Here is a 23,836-nt window from a genome sequence, read left to right as displayed (position 1 = left end):
TAGTTGTATCAACAAATCAAGCTAATTTATTACTTCAACAAAAGTGTCCATGATGACTTGAAATCTGTAGTTTGTGTTTACTACAAAACAAGACACTAACTTTCCAAAACTTGAAATTAAAGTTGGACAAACACTGGCATTTTCGATTTTGAAATGAAACTGAAATACAAGTACAAAGTGAATTTGTGCTGCACTAACAAGGCATCAGACTCTACCTGAGGTCAGGCTCAGATGTCCTTGAAAGCACAGGCCTCTGATCACATGTTAACTCGCAGGACCAAAGGTCTTTTATGAGTTAACGCTGGAATTTGCTCCTGTGCTCAGTCAGTCAGAGGCAGGCGGACCGTGTGCCACCACTGCAGCTCTTCCCCTCCTCACTAAAACCTCCGCTCTGGTCTTAGAAACAACATTTAAACAAACCCAATCATGGAGAACACAGTGGCTGAGGGACATGTGCATGAGGAGCGTCGGGATGGAGCAGACAGTCCTGACTCGGAGACCAAGTCTGAGGGCTCAGGTGAGGCGAAGGCGCAGCTGCTCAGCGCGGTGCAGGTCCACGCCCCTGCCGAGGGAGAGAGCTGCTCCTCGGACTACCTGGAGATCAGGGACGGGGACAGACACAGCAGCTCGTCCTCTTCATCCAGCGACGACGAGGATGAGGGGAAAGACATGGGAGCTGCAGAGCCAAAGGTGGAGGAGGTGACGGTGGAGCCAAAGGTGGAGGTGACGGTGGAGCCGAAGGTGGAGCCGACGGTGGAGCCAAAGGTGGAGCCGGAGGTGGAGGTGACGGTGGAGCCGACGGTGGAGCCAAAGGTGGAGGTGACGGTGGAGCCAAAGGTGGAGCCGGAGGTGGCGGTGACGATGGAGCCGGCAGTGGAGCCGGAGGTGGCGGTGACGATGGAGCCGGAGCCGACGGTGGCGGTGACAGTGGAGCCGGAGGTGACGGTGGTGGAGCAGGTGAACGGCGAGGCGCACGACGCGTCAAGGCGCTCATCGGCCTCTTCCTCGGCCTCCTCGGCCTCCTCCGCCTCCCCCGGAGACCCGTGCGAGGACCCGCCGATCCAACCGAAGACTGAGGAGAAGGATACCGCAGAGGACGGGATGCTGATGGCCTACACCCACCCCGACACCAAGCCGGAGGAGTCCGTCGACTACAGCCTGAAAACCCTGGAGAGCGTCAGCCTGGATGAGAGCAGCGCGGCCCCGGCTGACCCCGGCCAGCCGGACATCGCTCTGTTCGTCAGGGTAAGAACCACACACAGGTCAGCAGGACATAGTGAAGCGTGGTGACCCAGGTCCATCTTCTGTAAGTGTCAATGAGAAACCTGCAGGGCCGGCAAGGTCTCATCTGGGGGCCATGAGCAGAATAATACCTTTATTTATATAGCACTTTTCAAAAACAAAATTACAAAGTGCTTTACAATAAAACTGAATTGTAAGAATCAAAATATTTTTTTACAAAACAAGCAAGATAAGACCATTTGAAATTAAAGATGAATAGCAATAGTTAAACATAAGCCATACGATAAAAGTGAGTCTTAAGAAGAGATTTAAAAGAAGATACTGATGTTGCCTGCCTGAGATCTCCAGGCAGGGAGTTCCAAAGTTGTGGGACCTGATAGCAAAGGCCAGGTCACCTTTAGTGAGATATTGGAGCTGTTCATAGGGCCCTGATGGAGGATATCAGGCCCTGCCTTGCTGTGATACAGTAAAGTAATTATAGAACAAGCTAAAGTATACACTTACAACCCTTATTAACCTATGAAGACCTAAGGCACTAAGAACACACTGGAAAACCTAAGTGCTGTTTGAAAACGATCCCCTAAAACCTGAGGGCTTTCTGAAGAGCTGACTGAAATGGCTGAGAGTATGAACAAAAGAACTACATTTCCCACAATGCATTTTGCCTTTCTCACGAGTAGGACAGTGAATCTCGGTGTATTTCATCGGTCATATGTCTTGAAAACGCTGATATTGTGTATTAGACGTACATGTCTCATCCGACTTTAAAAGGGAGAAGCACTCAGACGTAGCACCGGTCTTAAAAGATGTACATGTTACAGTTAAATCATACATAAAGTCAATCTTGTCAACATTTTTATGCAATGTAATCTATGTATTTTTTACTTATTGTTGCACACACTGTGTAGATTAAGTTCACTTTCACAGGTGGCTGTGGGGCCTCAAGCAGCTGCTAAATTGGCTTTTAGGAAAGGTCGGCTCTGGGTATTAGACAAGAAGGCACCTGCAGTGAAGTCGTCTTTTCACTAATGTTTGTGTTGTGGAACGTTTGTCTAAAGTCTTGTACCGTCTAGTCCTCACTATGCTGGGAACTTTCATGTCTCTCTGGCGTTAGTGTTGGTTCTTGACGGAGCACCGACACTGTAAGGTGTAGTCTTTAGTTATCATCCTATCAGCCAATTGGCACATTATGTGTTTGCAGATAAAGAAAATTGATTATGTGTTACATTACAACGTAATGAGCGGATAAGACGACAATAAAACAGTTCACATCCTTTTCTCCTGCACACATGCATGCTTGAAACTGAAGTTGATTTCCACAGTATTGGGTTACCTGTCATATGTGTTGCATGTATAAGATTGGTGCGTATATGTTCAGAAACACCATCAAACAGCGTAAGAACTATGAAATTATGAAATCATGAAACTACCTAGCCAAAAATATACAGTACATTAATCTACGAGGTCACAATACGATAATCATATCAAATAATCTGAAGTGCCACTGTAATTGAATAAACGGTATTTCACAGTCACGATGCAAATCTGAATACATTTAATTTGTTATGTCCACACTGAAGAAATATGACCCTCTGGTTTAATTTTGTAGGTCATATTAAAAACATTTTTTTAAAAAAAGGGAAAACATGTGCACACCTCCCCAAGGCCGAACTGTCTCTTATAATTCAATCAAGCTGCATCAAATTTTACACACTTATGTCATTCCCTTAAATATGCCTGATTTGTTTTCATCAAGATCAAAGAATTGGGAAATTGGTCAAATCCTGGATCAGCCCCCTGTTTTTGATCAGCACCAACGTTCACTGGATTCTTCCCTGACACACAACACAACCTTCCACCACATTTCACGGAAATCCGTTCAGTAGTTTATGAGTAATCCTGCTGACAAACAGACAAACAAAGGCCAATGAAAACCTCTTTGGTGAAGGTAATTATTAGATAAAAGCAAAACGTACTCTATTAAAATCAAATGAAAACACATCAGAACTAGTAATGTTGAATAATAATAACAATAATAATATCTAAATACTGTGTGAAAAGATTTGTCAATTAAACATTGCCAGAGCGTACACTATTGAGGCCTAACTAGAGGTCTTTTAAGTTGAATAAAATTAACATTAGTGACTAGTGACTAATGTTTAACCATAAGAGAAGTTTATTCCGAAATATCTATGACAACACCAGTGATTTCAGTAAGAAATGTCCGAAGCAGGGATCTGTGTGTGACACAGCCATTGTCAGGGACTTTATCTGGTGGCAACCTGATGTAATAATTAACTCGTTTTCTCAAGGGCCATATAAACCAGGGGTGAACTCCATGGCTGAGCAAATCTGACTGTGTGTGTTTTGCTGCTTTTGTGATAGAGCTGATCTGCGAGGTTTACTATCAACGCAGGCAGGGGTCACTTTGCTGATTGAGTCAGTGGACTGGAATCAAGGAGCTCGGCAAAGGAAACGACAGCAGTAATTCATGCTGAGCTTTAAAATCGTCTGTGAATGGTATCAGCAAAAAACATGGTTATATAAAATATGTACAAATTGCAACAATGTGACCTGAAAGCGATTTTCTTGAAATGATCAAAACTCTGGGCTGAACTCCAGAAAGAGTAATGGTCTTTTAGCTGTTGTTTTTGAGAAGAATCCTTCATTGCATCACAAGAACAACATATTGAATGCCCAATGTTGTGAGTTTGAACATTCTCAGTAAGAATACGGAATAAGAATCTTATGTTGAGTTGTACAGACATTTTATTCCTCGTGTATCATACATCGATCAGCTTTAACAAATCAAGCCAGGCAGTAAGTACTATTAAAACAGGCAATGAGTTTATGTGGCGGCTGATCACTGCATATTTGTCCTGGCTGCTGATTCTCACAGCTATTACAACAGAATTAGATGCAGGTAAACAGACCAAAAAAGTTTATTGACTTTTTTCCCATAGTAGAGAAGTTTGGCTCTCTGTTTTCCCCCCGGTGCGTCATGCTGGACGTCACAGACGCACCAGCAACTAAGGCGCTCTCTCACTTCGCTGTCTTGCCAAGTTGGTGCGTTAACCCAGGTGTAACGTTTCCCTCAGTGCAGATGTTAATGTTAACACATTACAAAGGACAAGTCCGCACATGCAGCAGATATGCTTATCTTCACGCTGTTATATCACCATTATGATAAAAACAGTCATTCACCAGGGAAGTGACGACACACATGGCCCCTACTCCACATACCACGCCGTCCTCTACTCCCTATCTGGCCTTCCTATCTGAGCGAGTCCCATTTGTGGGTGGATTTCCCAACTGTTTAATCTTCAACGCTCACCATAAACCAGACCAGTCGGTGCTATAAATGCAGGAAAGGCAGTTAGGAGATCATCTATCTGAGCTAAAAGTTTATACGACTCCTCCCCTGCTGTCTTTGATGAAGCAGGCCACCACAGGATAGGTTATCACCATTAACAATAACAAACACTCTCACAGTGGGCAGCCAGTTTTCATACTGTACGGTAACAAACCTTAGTCAAAGTTAGGATGGACATAACATCATATACATGACGTCACTGATGGTTCATGTCAGTTTAAAAAACACAAGACAATGCACATATTGGTGAGACTGTCACATTTTGGAAGTGTGTATTGTTGGAGGAGAGTTCAAACACTCCCCTCCACCTTAGCACAAAAGGTACAAAATGTTCGAGTGAATGATTAAACCCAACAAGTCAGTGATTTGTGCTTCCCTTTGTCCCAAGAGGACAAAAAAGAGAAGCGCTAAACCGTTGTTTTGACAGTCATTAAGTATTAAGAAAATCTTACAGGAACATTTGGGGATATGATTAATCACTGGTTTGATAAAGAGAAAAAAACAATCTCACTCTTACCTCTGTATGGTGATTATAAAGATATAAATCAGCAAAGGGTTAGCACAAAGACTGGAACCAAGGTGAAAAAGCAGCATGGTTCAGTGAGAAGGTGACAAACTTCAACTTCTTAAGATCATTGATCAACAAATCTTGCTGGTTTATGTCAGGATTCCAAAAACAGCTCATACTCAATGTGCAGAACTCACAACCACAGCACACGGAATAAAGAATAATAACTTATCATCAAAGTGAATATGAAAAACAGTGAAATAAAGAGACAACATAACAGAATAAAACTTAGCGTAAAGAATGAATGAAGGGTAAAAGGGGAATCTAGCATCAACAGGAAGGAGCCTTGTCTAAGGTAGCTTGGTGTAAGGTAGCAACAATCTGCCTGCAAGCATCTCTACAGCTCACAATTAAAGCAACACAATGTATTTATTAACATAAAAAAATAACGGCTCTAATAAAGTTTTGATGGGACACAAATTTCAAAAGAGAGAATCACCACAGCTCTCACAGAACATCTGGAATTGCACCACATAACTGCAGCAACATGCTTTACAAAAAGCGTCACACACACACACACACTCACACCGACAACCAGAGCTGGAGTTGGGTGAGCAGTCAGATCAGGCAGATGTGTCCAAAACGCAAAAAGCACGGTCGATAAACGTAGCTAGGTACCGAGAAAAAACAACACTGGGAAGATGCTGGTACGCTCACAGAAACCTGACAGAGAACCAAGGAAAACACACAGGTGACACTAATCAAAGCAAGGAAGGTATTCAACAAAGACAGGAAGTGAAGTGCTCTCAAACAGGAAGTACAACATACAACAGGTAGTGATAATCTTAAGGTACAAATAACTTGAGACACAAATCCAAAAACTGAACGCAAGGATGACAACAATTTCACAAACACAACATTGGTTCTAAAGAAGATTAAATCTAAAGGTTCATAAAAAGTTCCAAACAAAGAACGTCCAAAGTTTTCAAGTCTCCTCAAAGGTTGAAGAGAGGTTACGGCCCAGCTCTGAGACCACAGCCAATAAGGGAAGACACATGATGCTTCGACTAAAACAAAGAGATTTTATTTAACAAAAATGGCAAATTCATCTAGTAGGACTGGCAGGAACTGGTCTTTTATATTCTCTCTGAGAGGCATTGGTCAGCTGCCTCCACTTCACTGATGTCCTCCAACTGCCACCAAAACAGGAGCCTGCAACATAAGACAGGACACACACACATACACACAACAACAACAACACAACACACACACACAGGCCCTGGCAGAGGCCCTGAGGCCGTAACACGTAGACTCATGACAAAAGGAGTTGCAGTTTTACAGGGGGCCGTGTACAGGAGGTCATGTAGCTGTGTGGACACACTTGAGAGTAGTATCTTCAAAATGCAAGGAAATGATATACATTTACATGAGCTTTCCTGTTTTTTGATGCCACATTTAGTAGCTGAAAGACAATGGAATGAGATCTAAATTTGAAAAAAGTCATTAGTGTATGTTGAGAAGCCAAACCTAAAATAAAACATTTAGAAACGTAACTTTTCCCTCATTAACGCTGATAATGAGCTCTTCCCTGCACAGTGGCCTAGTAACTGGTTCCTGCTGCATGTTGCTCTGTCTGCCAGGAGAGGGGGCTGCTCTATAAATAGAACCAGCTTTGAAAAGCCTCTTTTTTCTCTCTGTGCTTTTATCTAACTGTCACATTGACAGCTGATGAGTCTTTTCTTGGGTGTACCTGACACAGTAAGCCAAACAGTGAGCACCACCCAATTTACTCACTAAGTCCAGATGAAGACTTTTCCAGACAGACCTGCCTTTTTATTTGTGTTGCCCTACATAGGGCTGTAAACGAATGCCAATTCCTGCCTTAAAACCAAAGCCAAGCATCAATGATTCAAATAGGAATCTTCTCCAGGTCTCTAACTGGTGATCAAATATAACCTGTGCTGTTCTCTTGTGTGAACGCACATTAACTATGAACGCTGCTGTTCATGCATACTGACAGAGAGGCAACCACAGAAACAAAAAAGCAACACTAATGTTCCTCAGGCCATGTTATGATAGTGTTTGATATATTAGGGGTGGCTGTGGCTCAGGAGGTAGAGCGGGTCGTCCACTAATCAGAGGGTCAGCATTTTGATTCCAGTTTCCCCTGACGGCTGTGCTGGCAGTGTATGCGTGTCATAGAGAAAGTGCTGCACATAGATGCAGTGTATGAATTTGTGTGTAAATGGAAGAATGGCAAACTGTACTGTAAAAAACTTTGAGTGGCCATCCAGACTAGAAAAGTTCTATGTAAATACAGACCACACACATCTTGATAGTTTAAGATGTGCTTGAGAAAGTTTCCTCAACCTAGCCTGACCAAAAGAAGCAAATAAACCACATGTTATGATGGGAAATAATGAAAAATAAAAGTGTGAGGTGAGCAGTTTGTGAAAGAAGGGACAGATAGAGTAGTGATATGTGTGAATGGGTTGTTTGGTTGCCGTGGTGGGAAGAGAGATGGGGCTCCACCCCCTGGTATAGATGACACACCGACACCTGTTTCCCACTGTGTGTCAGTGAGAGCTGCAGCTCTGCTCTGCATCTGTGTCTAAATCAGAGCTCAGGGCTGCATCTGCCACCTGGACCGACTCTCAGCCTCACCTGCAGGACAGACACCAGGGAGGAAAAGACTTCACGCGACCAGACAGAGGTGGACATTTTGAAACCTAGAGAGAAACAGAGGTGTCACAAGAGAGGATCCCTCATCATCAGAGAGGATATCTGGGTTTTTTCCTTATTTTCTGGAGGATGTAGATCTCCAAGGAAAAACAAAGGACTGCAGATAAAACAAACACTAAAGAAAGAAGGTTACAGCCAGAATTAGACGTCATGTCCGCAAAAGGTCAAGATAGAGATCCCGATATCGAACTGTTTGTCAAGGTAAGACAGAGACAGAGATGTTATTTACAGTATTTCTAAGTTTTAGATGGCAGATGAAAGCGGTGTGTCAGGAGAGTTCTTTACCTGCAGCATCAGTGTGTGCTGTGGAAAGCTCATGTAACTCAATAGTGCAGCTTCAGTTACAGCGGCACACTGTGCTCCATGTTGACCCGGGATTGTTGCGACAGTGATACTGAAGCTGCGTCTTGATGGTTGTTGGAACAACTTAAAAAATAACTGCAATTGGTAAAACACCAATGGATCAGGTTGTTTCGAATTTAAGTTTGCAATTGTGCTTACATAACTTGTTAACTTTACATTGAACAAACTTAATTCATTTGTTGGTTAAGTTGGTGATAGGATATAACAATAACAATAATATCAACAACAACAACAATACTACTACTACTACTAATTATAATAAACTTAATTTATATTGTACCATTCAAAACACAATTAAAAGCTAATTGAAGACCACACAGCAAAATAGCACAAATACAATATAAATATTATGAGAAAAGAGTAAAAAAAGATAAGAACATGATTTAGATTAACGATGATAAACTAAAAGAAAATCAACTGAGATGTTGTCATTAGACTTTTGCACTGCACTGTTGGCCTAATTCAAATGGAAATAAAAGTGTCAGCCACTCTGTTCTTTCATATTCTCAAAATTATTTTCGTAATGATCAATCCTCTTGGTCGTCACCTCAACTAGAGCGAAACAGAAAAGAATACCAGCATGGAAGCGTCTCACTCAGCAGATGTACAAGTGTTGTTTTGCTCTTAGATGCACATATCGGGCCCCTAGAGGAAGGTTAGAGGCAGATGAATGTACCTGAGGCAGGTGAGGTGGAAGCAGGTGGGAACGCTGATGTTGGTGCCTGCATGCATTGACCCAATTAGCATCCTGGTTCCCTTCAGCTCATCCACCTCCTAGGAAACCAGTCAGCTAGGTGACGTAAAGTTCACACACACTGACATCAGCCTTTAGATTCACCTTCCACCTGTGTTATTTGTGTTCCGTCTCGCATTTAGTTTCAAAGCCGTCACCTTCTCATTACATGTCGTGGTTAATGAAACTCACTGTTGACTCGGTGTAAACTGTCGTACAGAGCAGGACGTACATGTATACAGAGTGGTTTCCATGGCAGCTGCAACCCTGAGATTACTTTTCCCCTCATGCTGCCGTCTGACATGTGACCTACATGGACTGACGACCATCCAGCATAGCTGCACATCGTTTTATCCCCTTAGCTCCGCTCTGCATTTAGACTGTACACTCTATTCAACACAGCACAACACAATATGATTGACTGCACAGTTTAATCTTCTTATTTGAACTCTACTTAAGGAGAGTGAGGATCTATTCTTAGATGTGGAGTCTGAAACATTTGTGTGTTTACTGGGCAGTGTTGGGCACCCATGGGTACAAGAATGAATGGGTGCAGTAGGATGCAGTGTGTTTGAGGTTTGGCCAATTCATAAAAGAGTAAAAGTTAGGATGTGCGTCTTCTCCTCTTTAGAAGCATAATTCTCTATAAAGTTTTACTGCCAACTACCTGAGAAAAGAAAACTACATACAGGAATTGCAACTGCAACATATAATATCTTTTCCTCAAATTATTACTCTGATCTCTTATTACAACAACGTGAATTTATTTTGTGAATGAGTGGGAAACGGCCCAAATAAGAACCCATTACATTTTGGTGTGGATCCGGATCAGGGGACGGATCCAGGAATTTCTTTTCCCTTTCTTTAACAGTTTTTAATACTTTCCTTGATTTCCCAGAGAATAATTTATGGATCTTGATGGAAAAAATCAGGCATGTTTAGGGGACTGAGGTTTGTGAGTTTGTGCAATTAGGCGCAGATCCAGTGAATTTAAATGTGGTTTCATAAGCAGAATGTTGGGTCTCGGAGGAGGAATGCTCTCTTCTTTCTGGTTAACATGTGTGACAGACTAAGGAAACAAAACTCCAGTTACAGTGTAATATACATGAATATGTATGTGATGGATCATATGAAGTGACGCTGCCTCCAGTGGTCCCTGCTCATCATCACATCACTCAGTGGCTCCAGTCACTCACGTTATTGGTGCCCACAGGGCCCAGTGTGTGTGTGTGTCTGTGTATGAGACAGCTTTTGTCCTCCATGTTCTAGATGTTGATTGGCTATTATAAGCGGTTGTGTATTGTGTTACGGCCGTGCTGCTGAGCGCAGCCATAACAATGCACAGACAGAAGCATCACATGCATGACAGCGGTGGCTGCTGTGCATACAGTCGGCTCAGCTACTTTCAGGCTGGCAGCTCTGTATTTTCTGGTGTTTGCTCGGAGCTGCAGTCTGCTGGTCGGAACATGCACTGACTGACGTATCTTTTTGTGACTGCTGGTACTTTAATGGCATCTACCTTAATGATTAATAATTAAATTGCACATAATGAAACTCATTGGCTAAAGAGAGTTTGAATTTCCAAATCATGAATGCATGAAATGAGGGAAGAATAACTCCACTTGTTAAATCCCTGCTCCCCTGGCTGACCTCGAGGTCATTGCTCTCGCTCTGACATGTGCTGTGTGTGCAGGCCGACAGCTCTGACCCTGCGTTCTGTGGCCCAGTGGCCAGTGAACCAGCTGATGGAATGGCTATGTATAATTCAGCTGGGCCAGTGGATCAGCTGTCAGTGTTGGGGCTCTGCTGAGCATCTATACTCGCTGACACACGATATCAACACGTGGGGAAGAAACCATTCGGTGGAGAGGAAGTGATTCTTTTAGCAGCGTCACTGTCACAACTCTTATTCTTTTATTTATTTCTATCTTCAGATGATGGTTCAAATTTAAAATGCCAAAGAACTTGATGAATTCATTGCTAAACCATCTGTAAAAATATAAAAGTTCTGTTTGGTCGAATGCTTTTACCTGACAGCAAGATTGTGCTGCTGCCATTTGCCAAATCTTTAGGAACAAAAACAATTTCTCGATATCTTATTTTAGCCATTATCATTCCAAAAGTACTATTAAAATGAAGATATAACCAGGCAAATAATCATCTGCCCTCTGATTTTCTTTACATGTGCACGTAGGTGAATTCTTTTATCCAATCAATGTCCTTTGGGATTATGTGGGTCGCAGGTCTCTGGCGCAGTTATTTTGGGGGTTGTGGGCAGAAAAGTTTGGAGCCTCTGCTGTAAACTTCTGTACTAATTTGAGCTACTTCTTTATTTGTGTTTTTCTATTTCATGCTGTGATATGAATATTATATTGTACTCCATTCATCTGACAGCTTTAGTGAGATGTACAAGACATATGAAGCGGTTTAAAAAATATGATGCATTATTATAAACTTCATATTCACTTGTACTCAAGGATGAACAGACTTTGGTTGTCAAAGGTCAGAGGTCAAGGTCACGGTGGCCTCACAAAGTATGTTCATTTTTTTTCTTCAACATGATATCTTAAGATCAACTTGAGGGAATGTCTTCAAATGAGGTCCAACCTTTGAATTCAAAGATGAACTTTGAAAATAGGATTCTGGTGCCTGGAGGTCAAAGGTAAAGGTCACAATGACCTCATGTTACAGTGTTTCAGTTGTCAAAGGTAAAGGTTACAGTGACACTTATATGAAAAAAAACTATATAGGAATATGTTCATAGAAACTGCACTGGCTGGTGGAAGCATACAACCTGAGTGACAAGTGACATTTTGTATGCAGCACATTACTTGTAGATAAGTATTTATAAGTTGCAACACTCAGTCAGTCTCTGTATCCACGATCAGTACGAGTGGGAAGATTCCCAGAGTGTAGTTTTGGTTTGACTCCTTCGTCCTCATGTAAGCTGATGTGATGTGTTTATGCGTTGAATCACATTTACACAACCTCTGACACGTCTCTTAACAACCTCACCAGTCAAATAACAAGATAACAAGATAACAGTCAAGATAACGATCACCAATACAAATATGGATTTAATTATTAGCAGGAAGGTTGTAACCTTGTGACCATAGCGTCACAGTCACAGGTTTTATTATGAGTCGTGTGTTTGCATGTAACATTTCCACTATGTGTCGTATTTCCTCGCCCTGACTCATGTATTGTCACGTTGTGTGTGTGTGCAGGCCGGCAATGATGGAGAGAGCATCGGAAACTGTCCCTTCTCCCAGCGCCTCTTCATGATCCTCTGGCTCAAAGGAGTCGTGTTCAACGTCACTACCGTCGACCTCAAGAGGTCAGTTACACAGAAAAGTCCCAACCTGATAGCACACCTACACAGCTTCCTCTTGACGACACACTTCTCTCCAATGTGTGCTCTGCAGGAAGCCGGCGGATCTGCACAACCTGGCCCCGGGGACGCACCCTCCCTTCCTGACCTTCAACGGGGAGGTCAAGACCGATATCAACAAGATTGAGGAGTTTCTGGAGGAAATGCTCAGTCCCCCAAAGTAATTCCGCTGGAAGGTTTTACGACATGTAGTTTACAGTATCAAGATTATATTACAGACTGAACACAAACATACACACACACACACACACACTACTTTGAGCTAGATTTATTTCACTACAGCAGCACTGTTGAAAGGACAGGAAACATTTTGGCCTAGTAAAAGAGAGCTGCATTTGATGAGGACTGATGTTAACTGATACAACTGTTTGTTGTTTATGGCTGCTGTAAATCCTTGCTGAATGACTGTGTGTGTGTGTATGTGTGTGTGTGTGTGTGTGTGTGTGTCCCAGATACAAAACGTAACAAATCCAAATATATTTGCCTCATTGACAACCTTTGTGTAATTTCAGCAAAAGCGAGACATATTTTATTTCTTGTGTTTTGTTATTGTAAATTAACAAAGAAAAAAGTCTGAGTCAGTGTGTGAGAGCGAAACGTCAGATTAACTAAATCTCTCTTTATGGCCTGTAAAGTTTTTTACATTATAAATGGACCTTACTGTGAGAAACTCAAGGAGGCGGGCGGCCAACATGGTTTTGAGTGTGTAACACGTTTTTAGTCTGAGCTGAGCTCCAGCCCAGGTGTTAATGCTCTCCAGATGTTCTCTCCTGACTGCGTCTCCGTCCTCCCCCCCCCCCCCCCCTCCGTCTGCTCAGGTATCCCAAACTGGCCGCCAAGCAGAGAGAGTCCAACACAGCTGGAAATGACATCTTTGCCAAGTTCTCAGCCTACATCAAGAACACCAAACTGGAGGCCAATGCTGGTGGGCTGCTCACTCTGTGTCTTTTACACACTCACACAGAACAAGATGGAAAAAATACATGTGACAGCCATGATCTCATTCCTCCACTAGGCTGTAGCAGAGTCCAGTGTTTGGAACTCAGAGCGTTTGCTTTGCTGCCACCTAGTGAGGTTATCACCACACAGGTTATGTCAAACTGTATTTATTCCTGTGTGTGTTTGTTTGTGTGTGATTAGTTCTAGAGAAGGGTTTGTCCAGGGCCCTGAAGAAGCTGGACGACTACCTGAACAGCCCCCTGCCAGATGAGATCGATGCAGACAGCATGGAGGAGGAGAAGGGCTCCAGCCGGTGCTTCCTGGACGGGAACGAGCTCACTCTGGCAGACTGCAACCTGCTGCCTAAACTGCACATAGTCAAGGTGAACACAGTGTTACAAATACAGTCAATTGAAGTTGAAATTGTTTTTTTGTTGTTCCAAAAGGTCAAATATTCAATTTATTCATCGACAACAAACCACTGCCAATTGCTAAAAGATCCATCCATTATCTATATACAGCTTATCCTTTGAGGGTCATGTGGGGCCTGGGGCCAGCTGACACTGGGCGAGAGGCGTGGTACACCCGGGTCAGGTCGCTGGCACATCTTAAATCACATTCCACACCTATTGTCCATTTAAATTCTCCAATTGCTGGCACAGGGAGAGAATGCAAACACAAAGACCTCGGCTGAACTGGGATCCAAACCGACAGCCTTCCTGCTGTGAGGTGCTACCCACCGCACCACAGTGCCTCCCATGATCACAAAAACACAGGAAGTAAACACAGACATAATAAAACCACCAATAGAAACAACATGAAGCTATATTTCATAATAAAACAGTTCAAAAGAATCATCAAATAAACATCCTCCTCACAAAAGTGATTGTTGTTGAGCTATGATGGCTAAACATCATCCTGATGGTGGCAGTGTGAGATAGTTCCAGTATTTATGTGACCAGTAAAAGTACATTTTGGTCTCAGTCCCACAGAATCAAAGAGAAGTTGTTTCTTTGGTCATGAAGGAGGAAAATTTAAAAAAGCACGACTGAGTTGACAATTTACACGAGTGGAGGAAGTCCTCAAATACTTTACACAAGTAAAATAGACAAAAATGTACTCAAGTAAATGAAGTTAAATACATTAACTTGTCTACTTCTGTAAAAGTACTTGCTTTAAAATATACTTTAAGTATTAAAAGTAAAGGTACTTGCCGAGTAATGCAGCTCTTGACTACATCATTATGACCGAATCGTCTTCTGAATCCATGTCAGGTGTTTCTTCTTCAGCAGTGAGTGCTGCTGCTACAGGAGGCGGGGTCTAATGTTACCTGTCCACCCTGATTGGATCAGTGGACCCACTTTCCCTCTGGTTATTAAAGACCTTTAAAGATATAAAAAAATAATATGAACATTCAACACGATGCTCTGTAAAAATGTAGTGGAGCAGAAAGTACAGATATTATGAAATGGAGTAAACGTGAAAAGTATCTGAAAACAAAGTAAATGTACTTTGTGACATCCTGCCACTGATTGACACTAGCTCTGATTGTACATATTACTGTACTGGCATAGCTTGCAGTACTTTGCAGTATTTGCAAGTTATATGATGTACAACACCCTCTATACCTGCGTCCTGCCATTTCAACTCTTTGGACCAGACTGAAATATCAGTAACTATTTCATAGATTGCAGAGGTTCATGTTTCCCTGGTGATTTAACTGCACTAACTCTTAGTCACTCTCCCATTTACTTTTCAGCTCACAACATAAGAAGACAGTTAAAAATTCTCGTTGACCAAACACCTATAAACCTAAATGACATTCCCATCAGCCTCAGCTGAACTTTGTACCATTTAGCAAATATTAACTAACACTAAAGATTATACCTGCTACACATTAGCATATTAGCATCGTTAAGTTTAACTCAAGAACTGGACCCAGACGCTAAACTCAGACACAGAGGTCCAGTGAAAGTTTAACAGAGATTTAATGAATATTAGAACGTGCAACAGAAGAATCCAACAGTTTGTAGGAACAGGACGGAAACCAGACTCACGATAGCAGCATAACGTGATCGAAAAGGCAGGACAGTCGTTACCTCTGGGTGAAACAGACAATTTGATAAATACCGGGTGCAGGCTTAAATATGGAGGGTCTTGACTGCATGATGATTGACAATAGGTGTGATCAGGTGAGGAGGAGGCGGGATCGAGTATGACCTGTAGCAGCACACACACTCACAGACAGGGGGAGAGACAGACAGGACACACAGGGAGAGACAGACAGGACACGACAGGGGGAGAGACAGACACACAGGTGGAGAGACAAACAGGAAACACAGGGGGAGAGACAGACATACAGGGGGAGAGACAGACAGGACAGACAGGGGGAGAGACAGACAGGAAAAGAGACAGACAGGACACACAGGTGGAGAGACAGACAGACAAGGGGAGAGACAGGACACACAGGGGGAGAGACAGACAGGAAAAGAGACAGACTAGAAACACACAGGGGGAGAGACAGACAGACAAGGGGAGAGACAGACAGGACACACAGGGGGAGAGACAGACACACAGGGGGAAGGGAAAACAAGAAACGAGAGAAAAAGGAGGGAGGAGAACTGCAGATCCCAACAATTATATATATATCATTTGAAAGCATTCGAATAAGTGCAGCGACTCAGAGCATTATTCTCCTCTGACATCTCCTCCCTGTTCCTCTGAAAGACGTCCTCATGCTGTTAGTGCTCACTCACTTTCACAGAAAACACCCGGGAGGTTGTTTAAACTCATATATTCTTACATTTATTAACTGACGGAGCAGGAAATGAGGCCGGTTGACAGAAAGCAGGAAACAAATGGAAATGACAAATTGAAGCTACAGGTTGACTCCCAACTGAGAGAGGGGGGGATTTAAAAATGTCGGATATTATAATGGAAGTTTTTCATTCAGGTTTACGTTAGAGTTACAGCTTTGCCTTCTTTTCCCCGCTGCAGGTCGTCGCTAAGAAGTACCGCAACTACGACATCCCCTCAGACATGACGGGCGTGTGGCGGTATCTGAAGAACGCCTACTCGCACGACGAGTTCACCAACACCTGCGCCGCTGACGCTGAGATCGAGACGGCCTACAAAGACGTGGCGAGGAGACTGGCCAAGTAACTCGCCAATCGAGCCCGAGCGAAAACAAACTACCAAGCACAACACACCAAAAAATACCACTTTCAAATACACGTGACTGTCCTTTACTTCAGCGACATTTATCTAAGTAGCTGTGTTTTCTGTCCGTGATAGTGAGCAGATGTTACAGATGTCTTTAGCAGGTCCGGATGTGATGGATGCAAACGCAGGAACAGACGCTACAAATCGGAAATGGAGCAGAATATCTAAATCTACGACTTCAATTCACAAGTTTTCAAACCGGATTGAGATTTTGCTGCCGTGAAACTTCTGACATAACGTGATCATGTCTGTCCGCGTTCATAACACAAGGCTCTCTTTCATACGTACTCCGTCGCTGGTCCACGCGGCCAAACGTTTTACTAGCTGCTGATGTCAGGCTCGTTCGCTTTATTTATTCCTAAACCCACAGACGACTAGTCAGTGTTTATTGTCACGTTCTGGCTCCTGTGTAGACACCTTTTAAATTAACGTTATGATTCATGCTCTTAATCGTTTGCTGAATATGACTGTTGCGATCTGCAGATTCTCTCTGACTGTCTCACATCACTCTGGGTGTTTATGCTCATAAATTCACTCCTGCTTCCAAGAGGTTGGTTTTTTAAGAAGGATTGATTTGAAAAATAAGGGAGCAAATAGAAAAAAACCAATCTGCTCTGTTTTTCTGAATCAAGGAGAACATTTTCTGTTTTCAAGAAGGAAAATGGAGCCGCATGATTTCAAGTTTCAAAAGTCTTCTTCAACGCTGTCTGTCTTTTGAGATGTCTTGTTAATTCCTCAAAAACAGAGCAGAATTTTGTCCTCATTAAAACAGAAAATGATCTTGTTAATCCATTTTAATCTTGTGAAAATGGAAAATGTTCTTGTTAATTAACTTAGAAAAATGCTCAATGACACTAGTACAATCGAAGAAGAACTTGCTGATGAGAGCGTCCGTAACAAAAAAAGCTTGTTTCCGAATTGCTTGCGCGAATCTGTTTTATTAAATTGTAATAGTTTTAACCTGATCTTTATAAGATATGAAAAATCGTCAACTATGTGCCTTTATTTGGAAGTATCGAAAGTCCACGCCAACGTCACTGATGGACTCATTCTGACAAAAGAAAAACTGTATCGCAGTCGGAGCCGAGAGGTTTGGTTTTGCCTCGAGCTGTTAGTGTTGGGTCTAAGGTATTGATTCCGTCTCCAGTTACAGATGACATTATGAATGGAGAGTGTATTTATTCAGCAGCCCCAATCAGGCCTGATTAGCTGGAGAGCCATTAGCGCAGCGATGAAAAGCATCTCCCAGGCCAGGTCCACCGTGGTCAGGAGCCCTGCCCTCCAGCTCCTCATCACACAGACACGTTTCCTCTGCTCGTAGGGGAGTCCATCAACTTCCACAGCCCAAGAGTTCAAGTTCAAAAGTTTCATTAGGAGCAGGACGGATTGTCAGAGGAGGATGGAAATTTGTTTTTCGGGGGCTTATCGTCTTTGGCGTGGTGTCAGGCTGCAACTACAGCGAGACTTCCTTGAAGAACCATAAGGCTCTTGTGTGGTTTGGACAAACATATGAAATGAAATTGGAGCATGATGACTGAGGGTCTTGCTCATTGCGAAGCTCCACAAATAAAATAATATTTTCACAGATCTGCTTCTGCCTTTTCTTTTCTTTTCCAGCGAGGTGATCAATCAACACTGATACTTATAGGCCGTCAAGGAGGGAGGGACGGTGGGGTGAGCGGCGCGTCTCGGCGATAGCGATGGCGCTGCCGTGGCCTGGAAGTCCCGAAAAAGGGTTAAGTGTGTCTGACTAGAGTTGATCAAATCCAGTGGTGCAGGTCTGTTTCTCCATCCATGACAGAGAGCGAGGGAGAGGGAAGGAGAGAGAGTTAGAGTGATGACCGTTGACAGGCTTAAATAGAGGCTTCCATGCCAGGGATCAAACGCCATCCCTCTTCTCCACTCTCTCATTAAGACGGAAAACCCGAGCACCGCCATCCGATCTGTCTCCATTTTTCCTCAAAGGAGTCTAACTTGAAAGATCTGCGCCTGTCGGATTTACAATGGTGGGCGAGTGGTGTTTACTGAGACGCGGCCTTGCCAGAAACAACAGTCAAAGAAAATAAATGGAGCCTGCCTAGTGTTTCCACAGGAGTAAGGAAATATGGAGCGAGACTTGTGCCTTGCTGTTTGGTAATTAGTACCTAAACATCCCTGTCCTTGGATCCCATCGCTCACATCCAACATTTCTGCGAGCTGGATAATATACAGTGGAGCATTAACGTCAAACACGTCTGGTCACGGGGTCTGGCACGCCACATTAATCTGTTATTACACTCCCAGTGGAGCTAGCAGTCGCTGGCCTTGGCTCGGCCACCGCAGCACGGGGAGTCTGTGTATAGGCTGACAGGGACTCACACTCGCCGCACTTTTTAAAGCCAGGTTTACTAAACCTTTTCAGCTCGGGCATAAATTGTGTTAATTGAGTCTCGCTTTGAGAGCCAAGCTGATTAAAACAAACCGGTGCGTTTGACGTGTGAGGACCCACCAGAAACAGACCTGTGATCCAATTAGGGGCCAGACCCATAGTTTGAGATATACTGCCGTGTTAGGCCCCGGTGCCCCTCAGCAAGAACAAGTCAAACTCAGCGGCTGCTTACCTTAGATATTGTACCCAGGAGACACACACACACACACACACACACACACACACACACACACACACACACACACACACACACACACACACACACACACACACACACACACACACACACACACACACACACACACACACACACACACGGTTCAGCCTGAGGTGAAGTTTCTTCACTGCTGAGTGTGTTTTAGCAGAGACTTTTTTATCCACATCTTATAGCATCATATAATCCCCTTTCTTTTCTTCAGATTCTGATCATAAATGAAACCAGGGCGTCCTGAACTTTTCAACCCCTGAACACCAAAGTAAAGGTGCCACAGACTCTGGACTTGAGATGAGATGAGATGAGATGAGATGAGATGAGATGAGATGAGATGAGATGAGATGAGATGAGATGAGATGAGATGAGATGAGATGAGATGAGATGAGATGAGATGAAAGAGGAGAAGAGAAGATTCATTGATCCCTCTCTGGGGAATTCCACTTGGTACAGCAGCAGATTGTCAGAATGAATGAGACAAGAGAATAGAAAAGAATAAAACCAACAAGTTAAATAAAAAAATACTGAGATTATGTACATATCAACACTCACTACGTAAAAAGTGTCTGTATAGAGACGAACTTGAGGAAAGTGCAGTGGCACAGAAGGATTTCATGAGGACTGTATTTGGGAAAAATATAATGTTGAAATAGACGTATACATATATATACTGTTATAAGTATATAAGCATGTATGGTATACAAAATAAATTCACTGTAGTATACTTAATGGCAGTATATTATATGGTGTATAATTATATATAGATATAATATCACAGGAGGTGTATCTAATTTCTTGAAAGCATGTTGCGACCCCCCCAGTGGGACCCGACCCTTAGTTTGGGTAGACTATATATATATATAAATATATAAAACCTCAGTCTGTGCCTCATGTATGATTATTTAAAAAAATGTCCATCATAATAACTATCGGGTGGCTGTGTCGACTGGTCGTTCACTAACTAGAAGGGTTGGCGGTTCGATTCCTGGCTCCACTGATCTGCTTGTTGAAGTTATCTTGAGCAAGATGCTGAAAGTCAAATTGCCCCTGAGGTGCTGCATATAATTGTGTGTGAATGGGTGAATGGGACCTGTTCTGTAAACTGTTTAAATGGTCGATAAGTCTAGAAAAGCTCTCCATAAATAAAGTCCATTTACTTTTACTAAAACTATAATATTATATTTTCTTTTGAAATTAATGCTGCTGTATTTTTTTCTCATGTCGTAGAAAATGAGTAAGAACATATGTCAGCTCTGGCTACCTGAGGGTATTCAGGTTGGAAAAGTCTTTAAGGACAAATCGGTTCAACAGCTCTCTGGGTTTCTAAAGCTCGCCAGGTATAACGAGAGCTTAGAAATTTAACTGCATCTGAGGCACAAATAATTTGAGCAGAAATCCTCCTTCCATCCTCATAACCGCTGCGGGACTGACTGACGTGTGGCATCCACATGGCGAGGTGACGGCTGAGGGCCGACAGGCCCGATGAAGGAAGCGTCTAATCAGAGCACAGGGACCGTGTCATAACAGGAGATCGGTTTCAAAGCGGAGACAGGGCCGAGCAGAAGACGAGTCCTCGTCTCTTCCACTCGGAGACACAGAGCATCTCGGAGAGTATCACTTTCTCTGCAGCCCCCCCCACCCCCCACCCCCTCCAACCAGGCCCCCCCTGCTCGCCTGCCCTCGGAGGCTTGAGTGACTTGTGGTGAGGCCTGATGGGGGATTATTGATCTGCCTGGCGCACGCCTGCGGTTTCGGCGTAAGACTGACGACGTCACCAGGGAGGGTTCTTGGCACCGCGGACCCGTGTCTCGGAGCGGCGGCGGAGGAGCCATGTGTCGGCTGCAGGGACGGGCCTGTCGTGGCCTGAGAGCCTGCAGGCCCCACGGTTTGAGCTTGGATGGTTGATCAAGACATTTTTGTTCGGTGTATTTAAATAATCAGGCCCAAATTTAAGCATAAGATAACAATAAACATATCTGATTGGCCTTTTGGAGAGGAGTCGGTTGGAAACGAGCAACCGTGTCTGCAGACGGCAGAGCCCGGGGGTATTTATGCTCTCGGTTAGATTTACTGGCTCGGGTTTCGGTTCCAGTCGCGAACCACATGAAATAATCCACGGTCACTGGAGAAGGATGTGGACACTGTGCTAATTATGTGAGATGATGATGTCAGGTACTGATACCTCCGAGCGAGCCAGAACTTTTCTCTCTGTGCCGAGTTCCAACGTATATAACCGCACCGCGCGACCACACTCGCTGTGCGACCACACTCGCATCCACATGTCGGACATGTCTGGATCCTCGGCAGCCCTCACACTTCCGCGCTGTCAGGCGGGCGCTCGCTTTATCATCCATGGTTGTAAATCATCGCTTCGCCTGCAGGAAACGTGCAGCATTTTATTTTCCAGTCATAAACCATAAAACCTGCCTCTAACACGAGTTATGATCCTTGGAGACAGAGAGGATGAATGTCTAAAGCAGAACCAGACACGATGGCGGGCATCCTCCTCCTCCCCCCCCCCCTCCCCCCTTCCCGCCTGGCATCCCCACGTGGCTGTACGGCCGCGTGGTGGATTTTCCAAACAGCACCGACATGATCTGAAGTGTCACCAGGGCTGTATGTCATCCAGCAGCGAGCCGGGTCCTGTGTGACTGCTCCGCATTACCAGCCCATTAGTTCTCCATTAACACTGGCCTGATAAAGTTCTCACAGACCTTCATCTGACGGGAGGAACACACAGAGCTCCTTCACGCCTGGTTTCCGACGAAGATGGGGCCCCTGCCCGAATTTTTTAAATTTTATTGCCTGGCTGAAACGTATGGAAAAGGCCTGTTTTGCATGAATATTTGGCACCGAGCTGAGGTTTACCCTGTTTTATGTTCTGTACACTCAGTCGTGCTGCGACAGTTAGCCGCTCCTGACAGCTGAGATGGTGAATAAATTGAAGCCCTGACATGAAGCGAAGGCCCTGGACAAAGAGACCTTTTGTTTGTGTGTTTGGTCGCTGTCCATGGTCCTGACACTTACAGTTTCACAGTAATTCCCTTTTTTTTTTTCTCGGTCAGGCCGGTCTCAGATTGCATAATCGGAACTGGCAGAACTCATTAGATGTAGGCATTTTTTGGGTTTCATAAGTGCACTTTTCTCTGAATTGGGTTTCACTTGGCAGCAAACGGTTTCATGGAATCGAATGTTTCCAAAGCGGGCTAAAGACGCAGGCACGCTTTAATCTGGTGATGAATGGATTCGGCTGCAGGACGTCAGACGGCCGTTCAGCCTACCATGTCTGCGAGGGTCTCGGCTGCTGCCCACGCTGCAGCTCGCCTGCCAACTGATCATTTCTTTTATTACAGGTCAAAGGACAAGCCATCGTTTACGACCTCTCCCTCCCCCCCCCCCCCCCCCCCCCCCCCCCCCCCCCCCATCTCTGTGAGGGTGAGGAATTTCATATCTGGAATTCATTTATGGAGCAAAATCTCTCAAGCAGTCTGCAGACACTAAATGTGGGGAGCTGGAACTTTTAGTCGGAGCGCCACTGACATAAAATGTGCTAGTTTGGCCACATCCAGTCTGCCTGTGGCTGTATGCAACATGTATGGGTGGGCCCCCTCACTCTGGTCCCTAAGGTTAAATAAAAAAGCCACTAGAGTGCGCCAAAGTACACAGTTATTGTTGACTCAGTTTGAAATTCTCCTGGACTGGGAGGGCGGTTGCTCAATTACAATCAGATCAAATTAGGTTCAGTTTTGTGTACTTTACGGTGGGCATGGGCTGGAGTCAAAGACGGTTTCTCTGATATTTAAGTGGCCCGTCACCACTGGTTAAACTCAGATTGGGGCGGGTCACAGAGGTCAGGACGCCGCACAGTGGAGAGCCCCCGAGCTTATCTCTGGCATAAATGAGAAATCAAGATGTGTGGATTTCCCTGTATGAGGGTAGAGAAGAGACACACACACACACACACAACCTCTGCTCTGTTATTGAAGACGGAAACATACACAGAGATATACAGCTCTGTGAGTGGTATGAGACTCTTGAGGATCACTTCCCGCCCGGGCTGCTCCTCTGAAACGTTTGTAGAGGTCAAGTAAACAGTTTGTATTGGGCTGTCAACTGTGTGTGTGTGTGTGTGTGTGTGTGTGTGTGTGTGTGTGCACAGTCATCTGAATGAAGTGGTTTTATCTCCTCACAGACTCCTGCTTGTATCCCTCTCAGCTGATTGCATAACATCACAGGAAGAGAGCGCACCCTTCTTTGTGCTGCTGCTGCAAAACTACTCATAACCTGGTATAGAAATCAAGTCCACATCATCGCTGGCATCATGTTCAACCGCCGAAATTTAACGGGGACAAAACTCCATGTACCAACTCCACCAAAATGAGTCTGCTGTCTGTCCCGTGCGTGCAGGATATTATGCTAATTTCTCTGGGTGTCTGGGTCCCGCTGCTCCTCCAGAGTTCATTATTATAATTGCTAGACATGGCTGAGAACGCCGAGAATGTGAACCTGAAACCAGTGGGAGCTTTTTCCACGCAATCTATATTCAGGGAAATCCCGAGAATGTTCCCAATTTGAAACTTAAAAAAAAAACACACACACATGGGATGGTGTAGCTCTCCCTCTCTTCTCCCTCTGTGTGTATGTGTATGTATGTGTGTGTGTGTGCACACTTAGACTGGCTCTA

General features: G+C 44.0%; 1 protein-coding gene across 8 annotated transcripts; it reads left to right on the top strand.

Annotated features, from left to right (window-relative positions):
* Window positions 1-304: 304 nt before the first annotated feature.
* On the top strand, window positions 305-18,100 carry clic5b (chloride intracellular channel 5b). Of its 8 annotated transcripts, none has more exons than XM_034579578.1 (8): window positions 305-699; window positions 820-869; window positions 930-1,245; window positions 12,189-12,298; window positions 12,387-12,512; window positions 13,171-13,277; window positions 13,493-13,674; window positions 16,289-18,100. In XM_034579578.1, exons 1-8 carry the CDS (start codon window positions 427-429, stop codon window positions 16,451-16,453), a joined length of 1,329 nt encoding a protein of 442 aa, XP_034435469.1. In that variant the 5' UTR covers window positions 305-426; the 3' UTR covers window positions 16,454-18,100. The 8 variants fall into 8 exon arrangements, with proteins under 8 accessions (XP_034435469.1, XP_034435468.1, XP_034435467.1 ...); XM_034579577.1 differs by having other exon boundaries at window positions 820-891; window positions 940-1,245; XM_034579576.1 differs by having other exon boundaries at window positions 305-705; window positions 742-891; window positions 940-1,245.
* Window positions 18,101-23,836: the final 5,736 nt, after the last annotated feature.

This window comes from Hippoglossus hippoglossus, chromosome 24, assembly GCF_009819705.1.
Source record: "Hippoglossus hippoglossus isolate fHipHip1 chromosome 24, fHipHip1.pri, whole genome shotgun sequence".
NCBI classification, from domain to species: Eukaryota; Metazoa; Chordata; class Actinopteri; order Pleuronectiformes; family Pleuronectidae; genus Hippoglossus; species Hippoglossus hippoglossus.
This window is presented reverse-complemented; position numbering and strand designations above follow the sequence as displayed.